The 26,355-nt window shown below is 35.4% G+C and overlaps 4 protein-coding genes across 5 annotated transcripts; all 4 read right to left on the reverse strand.

Moving 5' to 3' along the window:
- Positions 1-511: 511 nt before the first annotated feature.
- cimap1b (ciliary microtubule associated protein 1B) lies at positions 512-4,195 on the reverse strand. Of its 2 annotated transcripts, none has more exons than XM_059564439.1 (7): positions 3,753-4,195; positions 3,265-3,381; positions 2,134-2,337; positions 1,939-2,040; positions 1,742-1,863; positions 1,527-1,667; positions 512-858 (listed from the first exon to the last, which is right to left on the reverse strand). In XM_059564439.1, exons 2-7 carry the CDS (start codon positions 3,374-3,376, stop codon positions 766-768), a joined length of 774 nt encoding a protein of 257 aa, XP_059420422.1. In that variant the 5' UTR covers positions 3,377-3,381; positions 3,753-4,195; the 3' UTR covers positions 512-765. The 2 variants fall into 2 exon arrangements, with proteins under 2 accessions (XP_059420422.1, XP_059420421.1); XM_059564438.1 differs by having other exon boundaries at positions 3,834-4,193.
- Positions 4,196-4,881: 686 nt separating this feature from the next.
- On the reverse strand, positions 4,882-13,483 carry LOC132156324 (protein tyrosine phosphatase domain-containing protein 1-like). The gene is made up of 12 exons (XM_059565291.1): positions 13,202-13,483; positions 12,684-12,966; positions 11,501-11,581; positions 11,230-11,348; positions 10,314-10,451; positions 9,658-10,223; positions 8,656-8,916; positions 8,405-8,521; positions 7,498-7,599; positions 7,249-7,329; positions 5,148-5,258; positions 4,882-5,044 (listed from the first exon to the last, which is right to left on the reverse strand). Exons 2-12 carry the CDS (start codon positions 12,860-12,862, stop codon positions 4,928-4,930), a joined length of 1,872 nt encoding a protein of 623 aa, XP_059421274.1. The 5' UTR covers positions 12,863-12,966; positions 13,202-13,483; the 3' UTR covers positions 4,882-4,927.
- A 1,423-nt stretch (positions 13,484-14,906) lies between these two features.
- On the reverse strand, positions 14,907-18,869 carry LOC132156325 (ADP-ribosylation factor 4-like). Its single transcript, XM_059565292.1, has 6 exons — positions 18,674-18,869; positions 17,203-17,283; positions 16,783-16,892; positions 16,626-16,697; positions 16,377-16,502; positions 14,907-15,988 (listed from the first exon to the last, which is right to left on the reverse strand). The coding sequence occupies exons 1-6, from the start codon at positions 18,738-18,740 to the stop codon at positions 15,902-15,904; spliced, it is 543 nt and encodes a 180-aa protein (XP_059421275.1). The 5' UTR covers positions 18,741-18,869; the 3' UTR covers positions 14,907-15,901.
- Positions 18,870-20,052: 1,183 nt separating this feature from the next.
- LOC132156326 (ADP-ribosylation factor 4) lies at positions 20,053-24,461 on the reverse strand. The gene is made up of 6 exons (XM_059565293.1): positions 24,224-24,461; positions 23,850-23,930; positions 22,867-22,976; positions 22,545-22,616; positions 21,301-21,426; positions 20,053-21,213 (listed from the first exon to the last, which is right to left on the reverse strand). The coding sequence occupies exons 1-6, from the start codon at positions 24,288-24,290 to the stop codon at positions 21,127-21,129; spliced, it is 543 nt and encodes a 180-aa protein (XP_059421276.1). The 5' UTR covers positions 24,291-24,461; the 3' UTR covers positions 20,053-21,126.
- Between the last annotated feature and the right edge of the window lie 1,894 nt (positions 24,462-26,355).

Below are 26,355 nucleotides of genomic sequence, written 5' to 3' on the forward strand. Positions count from 1 at the left end.
ATTGTTCCTGATCTTGTCTGCTTTGTTTTGAGCTAAGCAAAAATGTTCAGATGCTGTTGTATGACTGAAGTGCCAAGTAACAATAATAAAGTGACAACAATAAAGTATTTTGATTCAAAGATTTACTTTCTTTCTTGATTAACACAGTAATCATCAGTGCTGTTCGTCAACATCATGCCATTCCAAAACGTAGTGAGCAGACATGCAAAAATTCAGCTTTGCCATCACAGAAAGAAATCATATTCTAGAATATATTAAAATAGAAAACAGTTATTGTATTTATATTTTCACAGTATCACCGGTTTTCCCATATTTTTGATCAAATAAATGCAGCCTTGGTGAACATGAGAGAATTTAGATATTGTATAACTAGTTTAATTATTTGTTTTTCCTGCAATTATTATTTTTTTTTTGGAATAACCTCCATATATGGATTGTAGGGTTGGGTTTTTTGGACTTGGAATGCCATTATGAAAGAATATGGACTCGACCTTGGCTAAGGTTTTGGACTCTACAAGGTCGAGTCAGACCCAGAACTAGTAGATTGTGTCTGTGATGTGTTAAAATGCTAGTCTAGGCTAGACTTGGTTCACTTAGTTTTGGAATGGAGCTTATTTCTCATATTTTGGTAGAAGCACAAATATGAATCTTGGAGTCTTTTTAACTGAAACACTATTAATTCAAGTTATGTTTTAGCAATATTAAGACCTGATATGAGAGACCGTAACTTGCTTAACAGAATTCACTAGGACAGAACAGACCCATTTAATCAGCCCCATCCACAATTATGGGAGCGATGTACTCAGAGTGACGAATTCCAAAGGAATAGCTGGGAGCTTTGGTTCCTGTGAAAGTAACCTGTGGAGAGAGACAAAAGGAATCATTTTAGTTGCCTTATTCTCATTCATTTAATAGTAGTTTCAGTAGACAGAATTGCAAAGCTAGAAACTAGAGTTTTTTTTATTATTATTTTTTTGTAACCACTTAAGCTCTGTCCCAATTGGATGTTTACTCTTTGGCATCTTCTTGAACCACTGAATTGGCTGCTTGTTTTTTACTGCAACCAAAACAAGCTGTGGCTAAATAGAACTGCTGGATTCAACAGGCATGAAGATGCTAGTGAAAAGCATAAGAACCAGGGATACAAGTAATGAGAAAGCTAGTGCTAAACGATTAAAAATGCTTAAACTCTATTCATGTGTCTGACTGCTGCTGATTGAGCAGAAATTCAGATAAATCACTCAATTTTAATTCCCCCCATGTTACTCCAGACCACATTAACCTCAGTGATGCCTCTGCTCCACCACTAAGATACTATTATTAGTTAAACAAGCTCAATTTATCTGAGTTATTTGCAACAGCAGCTAGAAGTTTGAAGGTTATCAGGGAGTTTTTGTTGATTTTTTTACTGTTATTATTTATTATTTATTTATTTAGTGCAAGTAAACAAGGTGTGTGTGTGTGTGTGTCATATATATAAAACATGGATGTCAGTGCTGGTGGTCTTGAATCTTAAATGTACAGACCTTTTCTGGATGGTGGGCTCCAGGTCCGGGTTTCTTGGTAAAGTCTCCAGGTGTGAAGTTGCGTCCAGTGATGCTGTACTCAGGGGCCTTGTGTTTGTACACACATGAATCCACCACTTGGTAGGTCCCTGGGCCTGGAGTCTGAGAAAACGAATGCCGCCATCTTTGCAATGTACATACAAAGAGGTAAATACTGTAATATTATGTGTCCACACCTTCCGTAGATCTTCATGGAAGCTGCCAATAACACTACGACTGCTGAAGGAGACATTTGGGGCGGATGCTTTATTCACAACTCTTGGCCCCAATACTGGGGGAAGCATGTATGCAGCTGGACCTGGAGACAAGATAATGCATGAAAGGAAATGGACCTGCTCCAGTAGTGTTGCTGTGTGGATCTGTGGGAATCTACCTGGTGTTTGATCATTACGGAACAGTTTAGTCCTTGCAGACAGAGAGAAAGCAGGAGCCAAGTAATAAGTGGTCTTTGTTGCATTTTCAGGGGAGTAACTTCCTGAAAGAATTACAAAAGCCAGCTTAACTTTACTCTGTTCTGCCATGTATTACATTTTAGCACAGCTACTTGTGTTTGTGTTGTGTAAAAGACCTGGGCCAGGAGTCTGGAAGGGCTTAATATCCTTGGGTCGGCCATAGACAGAGTATGCAGGGGTTCCATCCCGACCCACCCTGGTGATGTTGGAGGGAACGAGGTAACTGGGACCTGGGGAAGAGTTGGTCTGTAAGCCACGATGACGTGTGCCGAAGCTAAATGCTGGGCCTTTCTGCATCCGCGGGTCATGGTTGTTTATTCCTGTGTAGGGCACAGAAATGCCTCAAAATCACAACAGGGCTATAATTTTTCACTTAAAAATTACATTTTGAAAAAGTTACAGGTCCTCCAAATTGGAACTTTGTCTTTTCTCTTACAGGTATTTCCAGATTGCACAAGGAATCCAAGGAAGGAGAATATCACATAAGTAAGTAGTGACTAAAAGCCATAGTCATTGATGAGACCAGACACGGCCCGTGTGTGTGGTGCTGGTTTATAGAGAGTTGATGAGGCTGATGGCAGACAGATCTGGTGATTGTGAAGTGTGTGCAGGTGATAGCCAAGGAGGATTGTGGGAGATGTAATGTGCAGAGGTGATAGGTAAGGTGACTGGCGATCCTGACGCTGGTTGTATTTATTGTAAACTTTGTATGCATGTACCCATTAAATATTTTGTGGACAATTTCTAAACCTTCTTTTTGGGGATGTAATTATTTGTAACAGTATAAAAAATAAGTACAAGAATGTTTTAGAAACTGTGAAAAATGTCAAATGTTTTCTCTAAGGGTGTGGATTAGGTTATTGCATTTGTTAATAGCTGTATATAAAAACAGTAGAATCTATGCAGTGTACCCATTGGTGTGTGTGTGTGTGTGTGTGTGTGCCTGTCTACCTGTTAAGCTACAGTATACTTAGGACCAAATATCCTCGTTTCTATAGTAATATAAATGTCAAACAACAAGTGGTGACATTTTAAATGGTTTCACTAGACTCACAAAGCAGTCAAATAATGTTTATATTTTTAAATCTGCTGATTCGCAAAAGTTTCTGTGAGGGTTAACTTTATGGGTAGGGATCCGGTCAGGTTAGGCTATATATCATTAACCTGATAATAAAATTGGAAGTCTTAAAGAGGTCTTCATTAATATAGTGAATCCAATGTGTGTGTGTGTGTGTGTGTGTGTGTACCAGTTGCCCCTGGCAGAGCATATGTTGGCCCTGGACTGTTATACATTGCAGCGATGGGGCCCCTTGGTCTGTGTGGCCTCCAAGGACCCACCCATACTTCCACAGGTGACATGATATCTGATGGAAAAAACTTAATTATTATTATTTACAGAATTACTAAATCTGCTTGTTAAATAGCAATAATAAAAACGTAAAAAGTGTTAAAATAATAGCATGTGAATATCAGCATTTTAGCCTTTAACTTCACTACTCTTACAAATAAGTAGTAAGGTAGTTTTCTGGAAGTTATGACAAGTACTAACAGGTTACCATGACACTTTTTGTTCGTGTAGGCAGCTGCAAAAAACTTAATTTGCATTTAGTCTCATTTAATTTTCACAGACTTTTAATAAAATTATCATACAGATACATAACTGGTAACTGTTGCGAGATATGTTTTCTATAGCATAAAGCATAAATATAAACAGCAAACGAAGGAAGCAACTTACCTTAAGTGCAAGATATTAAAAAGTGCGTGAATTTAATAGACTGCCGAGTGAGTTTGAAAGAAATGCTCTTTTTAAACCTACCTGATGTAATATTATCTCTTAGAATGTGTTCAGTGCGTTGATGATTTTTAGATGTGAAACGATAAAAATCTACACTTAGATAACTGAAAACGACAAAATTGCGATCCAGACGTACAATATCTGCACAAAACTATATTAATGACAAATAAAAGTTCAATTAAGCAATAAATGTAGCTCGTGAAGAGCTCTAATCAAACTTTCAGCTGCTGCGACTGTGTTTGATTGTTTATAATTGTTTCTTTTGAATCTCTATGACGCCGTCGCCTGGGAGATGCTTTGATGTCATTTTGAGTGACATTCCAGCGGCTCTACATTCAAATCCAGTGTAATCCGTGCAGTACTGTTCATTATTTGACAAATTAAGGTATAACTAATTCAACAAGTGAGATATTTCAAATGCAAGTTTAATACACACATACTGTATTAGGTTCCTCTGTCCTAAAACCAGATTACACTACTTTAAAACACTTATAAAACACATTCAACAGTTTTAAAGTAACAACAAAGACTATATACTAAAAACATATTTAAAGTAAATCAATCAACACTTAATTAGTGAATAAATAAATAAACATTAAAAAATGAGATTTGTAAGAAATCACAATATATTAGTTTTGAAAAGAGAAAGAAATTTTTCTTGAATAAGCTATACTATATATATTTATCTTTTTGCCTTTTGATTTTTGTATTTTGTCTTAGTTTTGTAAAATCTTGGTGGAAAAATGTATGGAAAACCAATGTGAATTTCAAAATATCTTAAGTAGGCCTATATATTATTTGATGTGACGCTTCCAAAGAAAATTAATAAATAAACATTTAAAAAAAATATGTTTTAATTAAAACCGCAGTCCTCTTTTGCAAAAATGACTAGAACAATTAATTTTGCAGATGCTCCTTGGTTTGAGATTTTGTTAACTAATGCAAAAACATTCAGACAGTTTTACATGTGATATAATAAGCGTTTAAATGTTTAGGAGGAGTACTGTACACATTGAAATACAAATCAATAACTCAATCAGTCATTCAGATACACCATCAAACAATGGTCCTTTCTATAGATATCTTTATTGGTTTCATTAGTTGAACCACTGCTCCTAGCACTTTGATGGTGTTGTAGTATTTGGGTAGTGGTTGTGTAGGTACTGCTCTCTCATTGTAGCTCTGAGGACCCGTGACAAGATGTTGTTTCTCTCTATTTCCTCTGGAGGGCGCTGTTGTAATACAAAATCATGCAAAAGTGACTTTAAAATACTTCTGTTATTTGTTTACAATCTCTTTGTTTGGGAAAATTAGCACATGCACACACACACTTACTCTTGTTAAAGCTCGAATGAGTCTCTGTAGTATAGCATATTCAAACTGAGGACACTGAACCGCCACATGACCCACACAGTCCAGCAAACAGCAGATGGTGTGCCGCTGATACTAAAACAACACCGAATTATAATCACATGAAGCTGTCAATTGATGTACAAGTTGTAAATACTGGAATATGGAAAAACTATTTAAATTCTTCTACAACCCGAATTCCGGAAAAGTTGGGACGTTTTTTAAATTTTAATAAAATGAAAACTAAAGGAATTTCAAATCACATGAGCCAATATTTTATTCACAATAGAACATAGATAACGTAGCACATGTTTAAACTGAGAAATTTTACACTTTTATCCACTTAATTAGCTCATTTAAAATTTAATGCCTGCTACAGGTCTCAAAAAAGTTGGCACGGGGGCAACAAATGGCTAAAAAAGGAAGCAGTTTTGAAAAGATTCAGCTGGGAGAACATCTAGTGATTAATTAAGTTAATTGATATCAGGTCTGTAACATGATTAGCTATAAAAGCTTTGTCTTAGAGAAGCAGAGTCTCTCAGAAGTAAAGATGGGCAGAGGCTCTCCAATCTGTGAAAGACTGCGTAAAAAAATTGTGGAAAACTTTAAAAACAATGTTCCTCAACGTCAAATTGCAAAGGCTTTGCAAATCTCATCATCTACAGTGCATAACATCATCAAAAGATTCAGAGAAACTGCAGAAATCTCTGTGCGTAAGGGACAAGGCCGGAGACCTTTATTGGATGTCCGTGGTCTTCGGGCTCTCAGACGACACTGCATCACTCATCGGCATGATTGTGTCAATGACATTACTAAATGGGCCCAGGAATACTTTCAGAAACCACTGTCGGTAAACACAATCCGCCGTGCCATCAGCAGATGCCAACTAAAGCTCTATCATGCAAAAAGGAAGCCATATGTGAACATGGTCCAGAAGCGCCGTCGTGTTCTGTGGGCCAAGGCTCATTTAAAATGGACTATTTCAAAGTGGAATAGTGTTTTATGGTCAGACGAGTCCAAATTTGACATTCTTGTTGGAAATCACGGACGCCGTGTCCTCCGGGCTAAAGAGGAGGGAGACCTTCCAGCATGTTATCAGCGTTCAGTTCAAAAGCCAGCATCTCTGATGGTATGGGGTGCATAAGTGCATACGGTATGGGCAGCTTGCATGTTTTGGAAGGCTCTGTGAATGCTGAAAGGTATATAAAGGTTTTAGAGCAACATATGCTTCCCTCCAAACAATGTCTATTTCAGGGAAGGCCTTGTTTATTTCAGCAGGACAATGCAAAACCACATACTGCAGCTATAACAACAGCATGGCTTCGTCGTAGAAGAGTCCGGGTGCTAACCTGGCCTGCCTGCAGTCCAGATCTTTCACCTATAGAGAACATTTGGTGCATCATTAAACGAATAATACGTCAAAGACGACCACGAACTCTTCAGCAGCTGGAAATCTATATAAGGCAAGAATGGGACCAAATTCCAACAGCAAAACTCCAGTAACTCATAGCCTCAATGCCCAGACGTCTTCAAACTGTTTTGAAAAGAAAAGGAGATGCTACACCATGGTAAACATGCCCCGTCCCAACTATTTTGAGACCTGTAGCAGAAATCAAAATTGAAATGAGCTCATTTTGTGCATAAAATTGTAAACTTTCTCAGTTTAAACATTTGCTATGTTATCTATGTTCTATTGTGAATAAAATATTGGCTCATGTGATTTGAAAGTCTTTTAGTTTTCATTTTATTAAAATTTAAAAAACGTCCCAACTTTTCCGGAATTCGGGTTGTACTTTGATTCTTCAAAATGCAATTTCTTTGTAATTAATTATATTAGTTATTAATATTTAGCTTTTTATTAATTATATATTTTTTGTAAAATGTACTAGCAAATATCTGAGTGAAAATTGTTTTTTCAGTGTATAAGATGTAAAATATGTCATGCACAAAGAAAGTGCAACAGAAATGTAAGCCATTTCTTGTGGTTTTATGCTTACTAAAATGTATTCACAAATTGTATATAATACAGTTTAACATCAAACCATGTTTTGTAGTGTGTTCTGTCATGAGTTGAGACTTTTTTCACCTTTTGCAGTGAAATAAGGGGGTTTTGTACAGGCCAGGTTGAGGTCAGCCTCTCTATGTCATCTTTATTGAGAACAGGATCCTGTTATGATAAAGTGCAAGAGCTAAAATACTGCATACAATCCAATGAGAAAAAAGTAAAACTTCTTAAAAGTTTAGTTTTAAACAGTTCTTAAGCATATTACGTCTTGTTTTTCTGAATCTAGTACTTGCATCATATTGTGTCATAACTACCATGGTGACCACTGACCTTTAATTTTTCCAGCCAGATCCATAACAGTGTGCTCAGAACATCTGGATCTGTTTCCATGACAAGTGTAGCCCAGCCACATTCACTCAAGTTGAGCTCTTCCTGAGGAGCATTAAAACGGTAAAGAAAGGGAAAGTTACGTGACATTCAGCCAAGTATGGTGACCCATACTCGGAATTCATGCTCTGCATCTAACCCATCCAAAGTGCACACACACAGAGCAGTGAACACACACACACTGTGAGCACACACCCGGAGCAGTGGGCAGCCATTTATGCTGCGGCGCCGGGGAGCAGTTGGGGGTTCAGTGTCTTTTCTCAAGGACACCTCAGTCGTGGTATTGCCGGCCCGAGATTCAAACCCACAACCTGTGTTAGGAATCAAACTCTCTAATCACTAAGCCACGACTTCCCCACTAAAGTCTCTTACATTAACACGGCATTCACTGAATGAACTGGCTGAATATGGGATAAAACAAAATTATATTATATCAATTATGAATACCTTTTGGTATACTTAGAAAATAAGACATTTTTCAAATATCTAAATAAAATAAACATTTAATTAATTAAAATTAGAATACAGAATACAACAAACAAACTTCTAACAAAACAATGATGGTTAAGTTATACAGACAGAATAAGGACACTGCTAGATAAATATGATTAAATGTAAAAGCCAATATGGTTTTCTCAGCAATTTTAAAGCAACAAAAAAAAAGAAAAAAAATACAGATTATTTACCATGATTTTTTTAAAAAGTTTTTAAGCATTGTTCTGTGTAGACCATTATGCAGTCATATGACCAATGAAATGAACCTTGAAACTCTTTGTCAGTCCTGAAACTAACAAGGGTGTGGATCCATGAACATATTCTACTTGTCAAAATCAAGACAAACATGCTTTACCTGCAAAACTGCTGCTTTTCTCAATACAGTGTCTAGTGGAAGGCGCTGTTGTGCCATTGCTTCAGCGACGGCTCTTGATAATGATGACTGAACTGATGTATGATAATCCAGCCGCAGCTTAAAATAACATATCAACAACATTTGCATGGACAAGAAGTAATTTAATACAAAATAAAAGTTCCCAAAACCCTTCAGGCAGTGATGTAACATGCAGAAATAATGGTGGATATTGTATTTGATCTCACACTGACCTCGATGTTTGAGCTGTACTTTAGGTAAGCTTGAGGTTTCTTGGTTGTGCATTTCGTCTTCTTGTTCACAGTCTCATGTTGTGTGTGAGGAGTTGATGTTGGATTAGGGATGCTGGTCTCATTGCACTGGTCTGCCATAGGGGTGTGAGGAATCTTTTGGGATTCTGTTGGGATTCTCTGATCTTTTAATGGAACGATTTCTCCATTGCTTAATTTATGGTGTCCACCAGATTTAGGAGAGTAGCGTGAGAACATAAAATCCTGGGAGGAACGAAAGGATTTCATATATATATATATATATATATATATATATATATATATATATATATATATATATATATATATATATATATATATATACACATATATATATATATATATACATATATATATATATATATATACACACACATATATATATATATATATACACACATATATACACATATATACATATATATATATATATATATAATGTAACATTTTTTGATGTTTTTTTATATAAATAAAGGAGAGAAATTAAAACTCACAAATTAAAATAATAGTTCCAAAAATAAATGAATGAAGCTTTGAGGCTGAAATTCAATATTGGATAATATGGGTGGACTCAATCATGAATTGATGCATCTGATTAATTACACTTTATTTATGTTTCAGAATATGTTTATTTAGAAAAACTTTATAATATGGTCCCTTTAGTTAACGTCAACATTAACTAACATTAACTTACAGGATTAAAGTAAAACTTTTTTACAAAAATTACTTTATAGAAAAAGAATTGTTCACTGTAAGTTCATATTATATTGGATCCTTTATAATATTAATATTTAACATAAGTAAATGTTGAAATCAGTATTGACAAAGATGAATAAATGCTTTAGATGTATTTATATTGTAAGTTGATGTTAACTAATTTTAACAAATGGAACCTTATTGTTATTTATTTAGCTTTTAAAAAATTTCTAAATACAGCAGTTTTTCTGAAGACTGATTGGTTCTCACCTCAGTGATAGTGATCTTGCTGAGATCTGAGTCGCTGTAGCTTCGCTTGTTTAGAAGGACGTCTCTCTTTCTCTCCAAGAAGCCAAATGGCTCGTCCCAGGACTCGCAGGAGTACGCTCTGCATGAGCCTCTCTTTTCCTTCAGAGCAGGCAGGTTTCTCTTCAGAAGTGTCACCTTCACTGCCTTCTTCAAAGCCAATATTTTCAGCCTCTTCTCCAGTTCTCTCTGGACCTCTGGAGGACTGGGAGCCCCCTGGGTGAGAGCGATCAGCATGCTGCAGAGGACGTGCAGGATCTTGGGCGTGTGTTTGAGGGTTCGGGCCTCGTCCCCGTGCAGCAGAAGTGCCTGACGAAGGAGATAATGCCGGAGACTGAAGGAGGAACCGTGGCGCATGTTCAGACATGGGTATTGGGCCAGCTGAGGGCCCACCAGCCGGGCGAAATCAAACACCAGATTGATCTGGGATCGCGTCTGGATTGAGCGAGGCCTTTTGATCCGAACATAGTGGACAGCTTCACTAGCGCTGATTCGACATGTGTAGACCAGATAACATGCAATAAGAACACCTGCAAAGCAGGGCAGATATTAAGGACTTCACTCAAATAGAATATTACTAAATTTAGACTTAAAGTAATAATGCATGAGTTGCAACTTGCCTGTCCTTCCCAGTCCAGCATGGCAATGAACAGCCACCTTTCCTTCCTGAACAGAGAAGGTCAAAACCTTCACGGCATCCAGCATCCCCTCCAGAGATGACACACCAAAATCAGACATCCCAAAATTATAGAAGTAAACTGTCAGACAAAAAGGAACATTATTCAATAATTCACCAGTTCATTTATTGCTGAACATTCAGGTATATTTAACCTGAACATTAAAAAATATATAAATTTTGCATGGCATGGAGAAAAAGAGCATTCATATTTGAAGGACCAATACGTATATGTTTCCATTGTGACGTGATAATATATATTAAATATGATAATATATACAAAGTATAGATTTATTTAAAAGAAATTAACTTGTACTCAAAGGATGCATTAAATTGTTCAAAAAAAATTTTTTTATTATTAAATAAGTGCTGTTTTTCATGAATCATGTAAGAAAATGTATCACAGTTTCCACAAAAATATGAAGCAGCACAACTGTTTTCAACAGTTGATGATAAAAATAAATAGTTCTTGAGCAGCAAATCATTTCTGAAGGATCATGTGACACTGCAGACTGGATTAATAAAGCTGAAAAATCAGCTTTGCATCACAGGAATAAATGACATTCTAAAATACGAAAAAAAAAGAAAAAAAGAGCATTAGCAAAACATTAAAAACCTGACCAACCACAGACTTTTGTACAGTAGTGTATTTAAAACTTAATATGGTAATGAGAATTAGGAGTGACACAATGCAAAACATCTTCAGTTTCTTATATCATGTTTCAAAGTATTATTAATGTTGTTTTATTCGTTTTTTTTATTATTATTATTATTCTAGGGCGTAATATGAAACAGACATCTGCTGGATAGATTTTGCAAGAGGTTCACACTATTATTAGAAGTTCATGACTTTGGCTCACTTTGGCTGTCCATAAAGATCTGAGGAGAATATGTGAAGCCACTGCCAGGGTCCAGAGGAGGGCCGCAGTGAGCATGTTCCCCGGGAAGCTGCATATTAATGATGGATTTGATGTTTAACCTGAAAGCAAGTACACAAGGGTACGCACACATACGCACACTATCAATTATTAACCAGAAACAGACACACACACACACACACCCTGCCCCACTGCAGAGCTCAAGTAAATATTAAACATCTTTTAAACAAAGCCTGTATTAAATAACACTCACTGTTTGAACTGCTCTATGATGCAGTATCTCTTGATGAGATATGTAGAAGGTCGTGCCAACGCAATGATGTCATCGGTCACCCTAAATACAAAGTGATAAACACATCCAGTGAATATATACATGGCTATTTTTGTAAGGCAAAGAAACAGGGAAACATTATATTAAACATTATTTTTAAAGGAACAGTTTCTCATTCTCACTCACATTCAGTTCAAATCTGACAGGTTTGATGTCACTGGTTCTCTCACATATTTACATGTATTCCTGTTTGTTTGGTCTCTCTTCTAACACTAGGATATACGTCCACTTTGATCTGGATCAATTCGAAAATTTCTATATATATATATTTTTTGGCCTTTCATCCACACTCAAAAACAGCTTTTTGAAGACGCTTTCCCAAGTGTGTAAATTTGGAAACACTGTTTTCATTCTGCATTTGTGGACTGTGGAAACAGCGGCATGCGAAGATGGTTGTTGTGCCTGCTATTTGATTAATAATCATGTTGCTGAAAAAATTTTTGCTTTGCAAAATGTTCTAAATACATTCCTGCAAAGACAGAATATTTACTCGTTATATTGCTGTACTCGTAATTGACAGTTGCGTTTTTAGACAATACATAGATCTTAGTCACAGTAATAGCACCATATTTAATTTTTTGACCGGAATGAAAACGAGACTGAGGGAATAAAAAAAAACTTTTGTTTAACAATATACCGATTGCTGACGGAACTTATTTCCAAAAAAACTAAAACCCCATTTAGCTAAACTTTAAAACTAAAGTTTTGAAAATTACATGACGTAAGACCTTTATACAGTGTGTGCGCCATTAAAAAGACTAAGCTAAGCCTATTCTTCATGGACTCATTTTCATCTGTATTCAATACAAAGTGGTGTCTAACCTGATTAAGGTCTATGATGGATATTTGCTAATAAAATGATCATGCCAGAAGAACATCATGAGACCTTTATCATGTCTGGAAAGTCTCTATATTATCTCACTGAGCATTTATGACACTTTATGCATTCGCAGCAAGATCATTTAAGTGTTTTCAGACATATCAGTATGAGCAACTTCTGGATTAAAAATGCTAGTGTGGATGGAAAACGTAATTTTCAAATACATCAAGATTAATGTGGATGTCGCCTAAATCATTCAGACAATAAAAACACTGTAGACCTCACCAGCTAGAGAAGACACCTTTAATGGCCTGTTGGCTCGTGCTCCAGCACGCCGGACCCTCATATCGGCAGTCTCTCCCCCCACAGGCGAAAAGACAGATGATCTTAGAGGGAATAGCCTTCACTAGACTCTCCCTGGCTTGAGAATATGATGGTCTGGGTACTGGAACCTGCGGCGTCATGGAGGACAGAAGAGAAACTAACAGCAAATGCCTGGGTCTACATGCACTAATGGCTTAACATTTAGCAGGCTGCTTTGTGGATGAGCTGTGCATTGGGAAATCAGCTGAGGAATATGGCAAAGAGATAGAAAACATGCAGTAAGTGACAAATCAAATTCCACCTACAAACCAACATGTCAAGAAATTGATCAAAATAACAGTACAGCAGTCACGCTAACACACAATAATTAATAACTGCGCCATCGCCATGATAGCTGACCTACATTTTAAGCCTCTTGATATATTCATGGCCCTGTACTTTTATTTTTTGATAATTCTGCCAGACAAAAACTGACTTACCCATGTGGCTCCATCCAAAGAAAGGGTTAAAAACTTAAATGTTTACATGTAGATTCCATAATAAACATGTAGAGAGAATCTAAAATGGCTATGCTGCATTCAGAAACATGTTCATGCCTCAAAGCTGACCCAGCGATTGGTGTCTAATCCTTATTAAGTGTCATTAACACATCAGTGGATAGATTCACGATTCATAGTAAGCCTAATTATATAACGCTGAGTCTGGCAGTCTGTACATACAATATACCTACCAAACGAAAATATCTCACATACACGTTTTTTGTTTTTTTTAAAGCAAAGTTTTCTTTGGTCTTAAAGGGTTAGTTCACCCAATAATCAAAATTATGTAATTAATAACTCACCCTCATGTTGTTCCAAACCCGTAAGACCTCCGTTTATTTTTGGAACACAGTTTAAGATATTTTAGATTTAGTCTGAGAGCTCTCAGTCCCTCCATTGAAACTGTGTGTACGGTCTACTGTCCATGTCCAGAAAGGTAAGAAAAACATCATCAAAGTAGTCCATCTGACATCAGAGGGTCGGTTAGAATTTTTAAAAACATCGAAAATACATTTTGGTCTAAAAATAGCAAAAACTACAACTTTATTCAGCATTGTCTTCTCTTCCGTGTCTGTTGTAAGACAGTTCAAAACAAAGCAGTTTGTCATATCTGGTTCAATGTAACCGGATCTTTTTGAACCAGTTCACCAAATCGAACTGAATCATTTGAAACTGTTCACGTCTCCAATACGCATTAATCCACAAATGACTTAAGCTGTTAACTTTTTTAATGTGGCTGACACTACCTCTGAGTTCAAACAAACCAATATCCCGGAGTAATTCATTTACTCAAACAGTACACTGACTGAACTGCTGTGAAGAGAGAACTGAAGATGAACACAAAATATAAAGATGAACAAGTCTTTATATTAATCGAACAGCAACAAAGAAATCTCTCACTTTAATAAAGAATAATCTTTAATTTTATACAGTCCAATATGCAATGCTATTTTACATTTGATTATTTATGCTAGACCTACCTAAAAAAAAAAAACACTGAAAATCATGTTTTTATTATTATCTTTATTGTATTTATTTGTGCTGTTGCTTGTAGTTGGATAGAATATTCTTCTTTTTTTTATTAGAAAGTATAGTTTTTCCATAAACTTAGCACATACCGAACTGTACTGAAAACCGGGACTCTAAAGCTAGCTAGATATATATTATATATATTATATATATATATATATATATATATATATATATATATATATATATATATATATATATATATAAATATATATATAATAACAACAAGTAGCAAAGTATGGTGTTCCCTATTTATGGAATTGGTGCTCTGCATTTATCCCATCCAAATGCACACACACAGCAGTGAGTAGTGAACCAACACACACCCGGAGCAGAGTGCAGCCATTTTTGATACTGTTCAATTGACTGAAGTTGTTAATTCCAGCTGCCATCTGCTGGATTGATGCAGTAATGCAACTTACAACCTACAGTACAACTGAGACATTTTCTGATTTGTCTGTTATTGAGAAAATTATGCTCAACATTGAATGGGTGAAATGGGTCTTGAATGGGTGAAAACACAAATCAATTACTATTTGTCGCTCCCCAAAATTGGAACATCTGAATTTAAAGTCTGCATTTAAAGAGCAAAATAGATTGACATTCAACACAATAATAAGTTCATGATTATGTTTTATTCTAAAACAATATCATACATAATATATAATACACAAACAAATTTGTCATGATAATAGGGTAAAATAGATTGCATCCGTTACACATCCATTTAGGAAAGCAAACAATTTTAGAATTTTTAGAACCAGAATTGGAATTCATCAATACATAAAATTTTCTTTCAGATCCAGACATAAATAATGTGAAGCTCAAGAAACACGCCTGAGCAAATCATTCCACATGGCATGACGAACATAAAACACATCAATTGATTTCAATTTTAAATTCTAAATGGAAAGAACTGAATTGCATCGAAGAATATCATGTTCCCTTTAACTCTGGGGGGGCTCTAACCTAGTAATAGAAACTTAACCATTTCATGCCATGTGCTGTTGATGAGGAGAATTTCAACCAAGATCCAGAATGAAGTAAACTCATGCAGACAAGGATAATATTTAGAAGGACCACAGGACTCCATGGCACTACAGTGGATAATATAATTTAACAAACTTTACACAGCGTCTTATCTATAAGGACTGACGGAACAGGCATGGCGTTGATTCGCCAAGCAACTCCACAGATAAAGTCCAGTTCTGAAATATTACTAACCCCAGAGATTCTCCAGTGAGTTTGACAACAAATCCACAGATAAACAACGCTGATCAAACTAAAGCAAAACCAATAACCCTGTTAACTGATCAGAGGCTCCAGTGTTTTTGGCTTTGCATGAGAAACTGAAAAAGCCACAGCGAAGGAAGGTCCCTCAAAACATTTTACCTCACACAAAATTTTTTGGATTTAAAACAATAATAATAAGAAATGAAATCAATAGACTTGGGCAGAGAAGTATATTGTAGAAAAAGAAAGCTAAGACAGCCGCAGAGTGTTTGATGGTTTCTCCCCAGTTTCCAGCTGTTTCACACACTTAAATATTCTAAGAGGAGTCTCTAGCCTTTCCATTGGTTCATATGCACCATCTCACCTCTAATAGGCTCACTAGCGTTTGGAGAGCTCATTGGATAACCAGTCCAGTCCTTCATAGAGTCCAGTGCCCTGTGTAGCGCAGGTCGCTTGGACATACCACTGCAAAGAAGCCCAGACAGAGAAGAGAATTGCTCTCAAGAAAAAAAAAAACATTTTTTTAAAATGTCATGTAAACACACTGTACCCGTTCAGTTTTCATCACAGGAATATATGACATTTAAAAAATGTATTCAAATAGAAAACAGTTATTTTAAATTAAATTTGTTGTTTTTTTTCAATATTACTGTTTTAACTGTATGTTTGATCAAATAAAGCCTTGTGAGCATAATAAATGTCTTTAAAAATAAAAAAATCGTACTGCCCCCAAACTATTGACCGGTAGTGTATTCACTTTAATTAAAAGTTAATCATATATTGTGCTGTTTAATCAGAGGCTGGCTCTGTTGAAACTAGAAAATAGGTAGTGCATGCTGGTGTTACTGTGTACCGTTCTACTGCGTAGATTCTGCAGTCCAAGTTTGTCTGTGAGTTCACTGACAGCCATGGCGTTAGGCAGATCCTGTTTGTTTGCGAAAACCAGCACCACGGCGTCCCTCAGTTCATCTTCCTGCAACTGAACAAACACACAGGAAAAGACACAGATGAGGTAACTCAACCACATTAAGCGGAAAAAAAACACTTCCACAAATGTCCTGATTCAATGCCATTTCAAAAGATCACAAAGATATATGCTTACCATTTTAGAAAGCTCTTCTGCAGATTCGGCCACTCTCTCTCTGTCATTGCTGTCCACCACAAAGATCAGACCCTGAGGACAAAGGGAAAAACAGAAAGAGCAATAAGTCTCTTCAAGGACTATAATAAGTGAGCCTGAATACTCATCAAGATCTTACCTGTGTGTTCTGAAAATAGTGTCTCCAGAGAGGACGAATTTTATCCTGGCCACCCACATCCCACACGGTGAAGCAGATGTTCTTATATTCAACAGTCTCTACATTAAAACCTGCTCAAAGAAATACAGTGACAAAGTACACTGAGTGGAATAGTTCTGCTTTTTCATGAAACACTGGCTAAATATTGTAGTGGTGTAAGACAGGACAGTCAAGCAATCACTGAAACCACATGATTGACAACAACCAGTAGAAGTTAGCATATCATAAAGGGAGACACGTACTACAAATTCTGAAAAATTCCCTGGGTGGAAGATAAAATACTCGTATGACTCAGAACACAACACAAGACAATGACCTCAATCTACCCATGAGAACTGCTTCGAGATCACAGTCAAATCAAAACCAGTCCTGTCCTCTTACCTATGGTTGGAATGGTGGTCACAATTTCTCCAAGTTTGAGTTTGTACAGTATTGTGGTTTTGCCGGCAGCATCCAGCCCCACTGTAAAACAGCAAGTATTTAAAAATATATAAAAATATATTTATTATAAAATATATTTATATTAAAAAGTATAAAAATATAAGACAGAAACAGCAGTCCATTCTCTTAAAAACTCAACCAATAGCTCCTGTCCTTAAATGGCCAAGGATATAAACATACCTCACTAGAATATAAACATAAATATGTACCTAAAACATATTACTCTATAGCATACTACTTTATGTACAATCATAAACTAGAGCATGATTTAAACTGTACTATATTATTTATAAATAATAAAATGAAAAGTACACTAATATATATAAACACTAGTATCAGCCATGTGCTTTCATTCAAATCAAATTTAAACAATTACGCATACGAAAATAAAACAGAAAAATTACAGTACAGAAAAACTACAAAAATACAAACATTACACATACATACATATACATATATTTCACACATGTATATACACATACATTATAAATAAATATATATATATATATATATATATATATATATATATATATATATATATATATATATATATATATACACACACATATATATATATATATATATATATATATATATATATATATATATATATATATATATATATATATATATATATATATATATATATATATATATACACACACACACACACACACACACACATATATATATACATACATACATATATAAACACACATATATATATATATATATATATATATATATATATATATATATATATATATACACACACACACACACACACATATATATATATACATACATACATATATAAACACACATATATATATATATATATATATATATATATATATATATATATATATATATACACACACACACACACACATATATATATATACATACATACATATATAAACACACATATATATATATATATATATATATACACACACACACACACACACATATATATATATACATACATACATATATAAACACACATATATATATATATATATATATATATATATATATATATATATATATATATATATATATATACACACATATACATATATATATATATATATACATACATACATAGATACCTTTTAGTCTTTATTCTAAGTTGTATTTATTTTAAGTCTTATTCAAATAGTCTAAATTATTCCCAAATTCATTTATTCAAAATCTGGTGGGATCATATCGCAAGATATTTTAGTAGGTAAATAAACATCCACTTGACTTAGCCGTGTCTCTGCATGGTAAAGAAAAGCATACTTTGAATTAAAGCAAGGAATCCGCTAAAGCCTTTGTATTTAATCGGTTATATTCCGGAGAATGACAGAACTGCGAAAGTTGGCTAACGCCGCTATCTTAGCTAGCATGAAGACTTAACACTCACCCATGAGAATTCTCATCTGTTTCTTCCCGAACAGCCTGCTAAAGATCGAGGAGATAGTCAGGCCCATGATGAAAGACACAAATCGCCTACAACTACGGGGTTTATCCTAATGTCTGAAGATTTTCGGTGTGATGCTCGTCGAGTGTCAGGAAACCTTTTCGGCTGTGCGCTTGCGTAATGCCACGTCACGGCCGCCGTGGAAGAAATGACGCCAAGCCACTTCCGGTGAACACATTTTAGAACAGAAAGCTTGTCTAACTTCACGTGAAGAAGAAAACCGAGCATAATGATACAGACAGGTTCACATACTGTTATTATTATTAATAATAATACAATAATTATAATTATTGTTTCTGTAATATTATACATTGTGTTGCCATTTAAAAACATTTTTAAATTAAATATGTCAGTCGAAGGTGTGACGGATATGAGAAAGTACTTGGGTTCTTACGTATTACAGTTAAAAATAGTTTAAACAGTTGGCTTCTTGACAGCCTTCATTATTCTATTGTTGCGATTTCGTAAATGATATATGCTAGAGGAGCCAGAATAATTATTTTATTTACTAAAATGTGTTTGGACCACATGCAGAAAGTTTTAAATAAACCACCAAAATTAATCTCTAACAATACGTGCAATATCAGAAGTTTGTGAAATGTACTATTGATCCATAAGGGTTGAGCTATAGGCCAGTGCCAAAATATGTTGTAATGCTTCTTTAAAATGTACAATGTCATTTATATTGTATTTACATTAAATGTTTACAATAAATAACTGGAAAAAATATTTTAAAAAAATAAATATAATATTGTGTCGTCTACATTACTATAGACACAGTTTTCTATTTACTTTAGAATTGTATTGGAGTCTTACACACATGCTGTACAGTTCATCTGAGTTGTGCATTAATTGAGTGGCTTGATGGAGCGAAAATTTGACCATTAAGTCAATTTTAATTAATGCAGTCACGTGACAAATCTTTTTCAAAGATAAATTTAAATGAATTGCTAATTACAGCATTGAAATAAAAAAAATTAAATCACGTACAAATACTAGAAATCGTGAATTTAAATGTATCAGATGTATTAAGCTAGGTACAAAGAAGGGTCCCTGGTGTCCTGTGTATTACCTTGTAGATTACTGTGATGTTTTTATCAGCAGTTTGAACTCTCATTCTGACTGCACCCATTCACTGCAGAGGATCCAGGGGTGAACAAGTGATGCAATGCTGCATTTTTCCAAATCTGTTCTGACAAAATTTAAACAAACTCCCCTACAGCTAAATACAATTTTGGGGGGAACTATTCCTTTAAGAATGGAAAATTCCAGAGGTATGTCACCAGAGTATATAAATGAAAAACCAGCATACAAAGTATCGATTTAGTTTATACCAGATCTTTATTTTCTCACAGGGGTGGACCTTGTGGCACAGTCTGAGCAAGAGTAGGGCAGTTGCCGCAGTAGGGAAGTGTACAAGATCATAAAATCCTGCGAAGGAAATGAGGACCTTATTGGTTTACTGGAGCGTCCCATACAAGATTCTCACCTAATGCACCTCCATCGCTGATATTAAAGGTGCCAGCATACATACATACAGCCGTTTGACATGAAAAGAGAAAAGAAACATGGAGCAGCAGATTGAAGAAACGATTCATCTTGGTCCAATCTACCATGTCCAACCCACCTCAGAAAAATAAAGCAAGGTACAATGATCTGTTCAAATGCTTTCAACTAAAACATTTACTCACATATTGTTCAGTGGAGGTATTAAACAGAGATCATTAGGCTAATCAATCACAGATGACTCCTTATTGCGGTCAATACTTCATGTACCATTTTGTTCCAAAGAATCCGTTGGTGGCAGAGTCCCAGGAACAAGACTTAGGAGGTCTTGCAACAAAAGTTAATGTGTAACTTTGGAAAACAACCCCCTGGAATCAAATTAACTGCCATGAAGTGGAATGTTCATGGAGCTGCGAATCCTGCGACTCACTAGTCGAGTTAGGCAGCACTGCAACAGGGATCTCGGAGTGAGCGTCAGTGCACAACGGCTTCTTTCTGGCATTTAACTCGCTCTTAAGCTACAACTACTCCAAACTCAAACGAGAGGGTCGCCTCGACCTGGAATTCCTCCCAAACTTCCTTTCTGTTGTGCCATAATGCTCTCACAGTTAACAAGTAAACGTGCAATTAAAGCATTATCTTACAGTCATGAAAAAAAAAAAAGATTGTAAGAAAAATATTTAAAAGAACATTAGTAAGAATACAGCATAGAAAAAGACAGATCAGATAGATTAGACATGATGCTGAACACTTGATAGCCCCTCCACACACACACACACACACACACACACACACACTCACTCAAGTTCTTCAAAACAGAGTCTATCAACTGGCACACTCCATCTTTTTAAAGTACACACACACACATCTCGCTACTATCAGCAGGCTCACTAGCGTTTGGAGAGCTCGTTTGATAACCAGTCCAGTCCTTCATAGAGTCCGGTGCCTTGTGTAGCACAGGTTGCTTGAACGTACCACTGTAGAAGCAGACAACAGACAATTAAAATGCAGTCAATGTTTAAGCAATTGCAGGCTAGAGTCAATCGAGTTAAGTGTGCGTGTACCGTTCTGCTGCGTAGGCTTTGCAGTCCAAGTTTGTCTGTGAGTTCACTGACGGCCATGGCGTTAGGCAGATCCTGTTTGTTTGCAAAAACCAGAAGCACGGCATCCCTCAGTTCATCTTCTTGCAACTGTATAAATGAAAAAAAGTTCAATAAATCAAGACAATTTACAGAGCTCAACGATAAGAATGGCAGGGAGAAGGCATGAGTTGCCGGCCACCCAACATATGTTAAATACCTAGTATATTTGCAATTAAAAAAATGTTAACATTTCCAGAATGTCTCAGTAAGTTTTAGTCCAATGCAATTAACTAGCATTTGGGATGCTAGTCAAAACGACCAGAACACAACATGAGTGTTAAAATGTCAAACACAAGTGTCATGTCTTTTCTCCACCAAGTACATGAATGCAAATGTAAATACATTTGATCTCAGTTTATGCTGGGTACACACCTAAAGATAATCGGGCTGATTTGGGCCCGATTTCCCCCCTTCCAACAATCCTAGCTATTTCCCAATTATCTTGATGGTTCTACAGATTATCTCATCAGATTTTCTCTTGGTGTGAGGTGTGTTAAGAGTGTCCGAACCTGATCGGAAGAACGTCGGAGCCGCCCCGATCGCGAATCATTAAACATGTTTAATATTTACGATCTGACATCCTGATGTGTGGGGGGAACCCGGAGGACAAACGTGCGCACGTGATCACATGAAACGAAACAATATCCAATCAGAAAGCTAGATGATGGTAGAAGGAAGCATTCATGGCGCAGCTGAAAAGTGAAATTGATGTGGACAGCAGAGATGGAGGATCAGCTTGTTGATTTGTGGCAACAGCACAAATGTTTATACAACGTGTCGTGTATTTTATGTGAAAATCATTCCAAACACTATCATTGCAATTTCTTTCTGCATATCGTACGCCCTGCATAATTTGGAGTCTCGTGAGATTTTGCGAGATTTCCTGGGTCCAATCGAGACTCTGGTTGAAAATCTGTTCATGTGTGGTGTGTCTGTCACATCATGGAACACCACACACTATAGGAGCAAAATGGTTAAATCTAGGATTTTTTTTTTATCCTCATGTTTGTGGTCTATCAAATTTTGAAAATCTTATAAAGATGTAAAAAAAAAATATTTTGGTGTGTACCCAGCATTAGGTCACTACAGATGACAGGTTCTTGAGCATTATACAGATTTTATGTAATATCTAAAAATTAAACTGAATGCTTTAGAGCAGTTCTTACCATTTTAGAAAGCTCCTCTGCAGATTCGGCCACTCTCTCTCTGTCATTGCTGTCCACCACAAAGATCAGACCCTGAGGACAAAGGAATAAAAAATTATCATTAAGATGCTTCAAATGAATAATATTCTCAAAAGCACCTGATTACAAAGATTACAGTGCACCTCAACTAATATTTTTGAACTCTAAAGAGAGATTTCACACCAGGATTCTCAAAGGGCATGGTCCCTATAACTGGTCTATTATAAATTGTTTTGAATAAATGCTTTCAGAAACAGCAAAGAGGCACTTTGGCCAGGTAAATGGCTCTAAATAAAGATCTTACCTGTGTGTTCTGAAAATAGTGTCTCCAGAGAGGACGAATCTTGTCCTGACCGCCAACATCCCACACAGTGAAGCAGATGTTCTTGTATTCAACGGTCTCTACATTAAAACCTGTCCACATGCAGCAAAAAAAAAAACAAGATGCATCATAATATCAAAGTATTTTTGACTGGCTACAATGAGATTTGTGATACACAAATATATCATCCAGAGCAGTTCACTGGTTGATATTTGGCGGTTCAATTATCGCCATCAGATTATGACTGTGTCTAATTGACACTTTGGTCCCTCAGTTACTATAGTTCACTAAGAAACAAAGTGAAAGTGCACCTGAAACAGTTTTACCATATTATCATAATGCGGCATAGAGCAACAGAAGTTTTTTTTAAGGCGGGGCTTAAGGACAGGTATATTAACAGCACTTATGTCAGCTCCAATACCTACTGTAACACTTATCAATGGATAAAATACACTGTATTTTCAAATATTCTGATACATTTTGAATAAAAAAATAAAAAAGTTTAATGTCAAGAATTTCGTTTTATTATATATGCTGTCATATATTATATAAGTGATCAATGCTGGAAAAGGTTACTGAAGGATCATGTGACACTGAAAATTCAGCATATATTCAAATAGAAAAGTTATTTTAAAATGGTAATATTTCACATTACTACGGTTTTGGATTAAATAAATACACCCTTGGTTAGTAGAAGACACTTCTTTCAAAACATAAAAAAAAATTCTTATTCCAAACTTTTGTCTACCAGTTATGTTTTTTTATAAATAATAAATCACACAAATGATTACTTCTAATCATCATCAAGTGCAATTTCTCCTCAATAAATCTATAAATATGGAGGCAGTGACAGAGATATTGGTCATCAAAATGATTGGAATCTTTAAACATATTGACATTAGTCACACATTAAGTTATTATAAAATAATCAAGGAACAATGACAGTAATAATGGAGTAATCTCACCTATAGTAGGGATAGTGGTCACAATTTCTCCCAGCTTCAGCTTGTAAAGTATTGTGGTTTTACCTGCAGCGTCCAAACCCACTGAAAAATAAAACACAGAAGAAAAAAAGCTTTAGCTGTCAGATTCATTACAGGGTTGTGATTTATTTCTGATTACATAGTTATTCATACAAGCTCTATCTGAAGCTAGCAAGCTAACAATAGCCACTGCCCAAGAAATATCACATTAATTGCTGAATTTCAATCCGTAAGTTAATAAAAATCAACAATTTTCATGTCATTTAATCTTACACTCAAATATTACCCCTTTTGGCTCAAAACTGAATATTCATCACAGAAACACATCAGAAAGACTATGTGCTTGAAACACTCACCCATCAGTATTCTCATCTGTTTCTTGCCGAAAAGTCTCCCAAAGAGCGACGAGATGGTCAGACCCATGGTGATTTAAGAGAAATACTAATGCCTAACAACGAGCGAAACGGTAAAGAAAATGTGAGAATGTGTTTTAATGAATATTCTGTCTCTTTGTGCTCGTTGTCTCGCGGTCGCTTGACGCGTTGCCACGTAAGAAGAGAGTAGCCACCGTGGAAGTCTTGGCGTCACTTCCTGCTGCACTCGCACTCAGGGCAGTGATGTCATAATTATTCATAACTTCAGATATTTTCTAAAACGCCCACGTGGTTTTCTGATCATGGTCAACTAAATTGGCTCTATTCTCAGTTCTTTTTAAAATGTAATCCCAGTATTCACGCCGAAATCTGAGTGCACTGGACATTTTTTTTTTGTTATCTTATTTTATGTAAAAAAATATATAAATAAAATAATAATAATAATCCATGAAATAAATTCCTTCCTTCCTTCCTTCCTTCATTCATTCATTCATTCATTCATTAAATTCATTAAAATCGTTAGTACTGTTGTTGTTGTTGTTATTATTTTAATGATTAATGTTGGTCTTCACTTTCCAACAATTAAGTTGTCAACAATTAAGTTTTAAATGTTTTTAAATTATTGTCGTATTTTTATATTATTTCGAATTTATTTTATATGGTTTTTGTAGACATTACAAAAAGAATGTCTCGGTTTTATTTTCTCAGTTTAATAATAATAATGTTTAAAGTATTTGCACTGGACAGCAATAATTTCTGTCAAACTGTTGCAAATGCCTTTTTGACCAGTAGGGGTCATTGCATTTTTGCATTTGGGTCCGAGTATTTCCAAGACATCAACACACACACACACATGTTTGTTTTTGTGAAAAGTGGGGACATCCCTTAGGCGTAATGGTTTTTATACTGTACAAACTGTATATTCTATCGCCCTTCACCAAACCTACTAACCCTAACCCTCACAGGAAACTTTGTGCATTTTTACTTTCTCAAAAAAAAAAACTCATTTTGTATGATTTATAAGCGTTTTGAAAAATGGGGACATGGGTTATGTCCTCATAAATCACCCTCTCCTTGTAATACCTGTGTCATACCCATGTCATTATACAGAGTTGTGTCCTGATATGTCACAAAAACAAGAGCACACACACACACACAGACACACACATAGACAGACAGACAGACAGACAGACAGATAGATAGATAGATAGATAGATAGATAGATAGATAGATAGATAGATAGATAGATAGATAGATAGATAGATAGATAGATAGATAGATAGATAGATAGATAGATAGATATGGAGGTAAATCAGTAGCTAAACTCGAGAGGTTGAAGATCTGAATGTGAGAACTTGTCATATTAATATTTGTATTTGTAAGTTAAAATTAACACTCACAGCTCTGATGTGAAAAGCTGAATCTTTCAATTTGCACACACAGACAATGATCAAAACACCAGTTTCGCTGCACAACGTCAAGTCGGCACTTACAACCTCTCAGATCTGGAAGTACAAGTTCAAATCCTAGCGCTCTGACTTTTGCTACTCTTTTATTCTGTTGCAATAAAATGTCTTCATTCGCACCAAAGCCCCGCCCCCAGCTCTGCTCTCTCACATCTGCATATACAAGTGCACAAGTGAGTTTTGCAACAGAATACCGCAAAAAGAGTAGCAAAAGATAGCAGCGTTTGATATTTCATATTTTAACAGTTTTATTCAAATGTTACACTAATTAAGTTATATAGGGAAGAGAACATGCTTTTCGAGAGTCTTGTGTGCACGTTTAGTAAGTTAGTTAGCCATATTGCAACTAGCGAGCTTTATTTTGGCCAAGTAGTAAAGTTACCCTTACGAAAAATAACCATGGTTTTACTATCAAAAAACAAAACAAAACAAAAAACAAATGGTCGATATAGTTAAATCATGGTATCCACAGATTAACATGATTTTGCTACTAACCATAGTTTAACCATGGTGTTTGTAGTAAAACTGTGGTTATACAAATGGTACGTTAATCATTACACTAAAAAAAGTTACTACACATTTATTATAATAAAACCACAATGCATTATATATAGAAAAAACTTTGTTGTTTCATCTCATAAATAATCA

The sequence above is a fragment of the Carassius carassius genome, chromosome 13, assembly GCF_963082965.1.
Source record: "Carassius carassius chromosome 13, fCarCar2.1, whole genome shotgun sequence".
Lineage (NCBI taxonomy): Eukaryota > Metazoa > Chordata > Actinopteri > Cypriniformes > Cyprinidae > Carassius > Carassius carassius.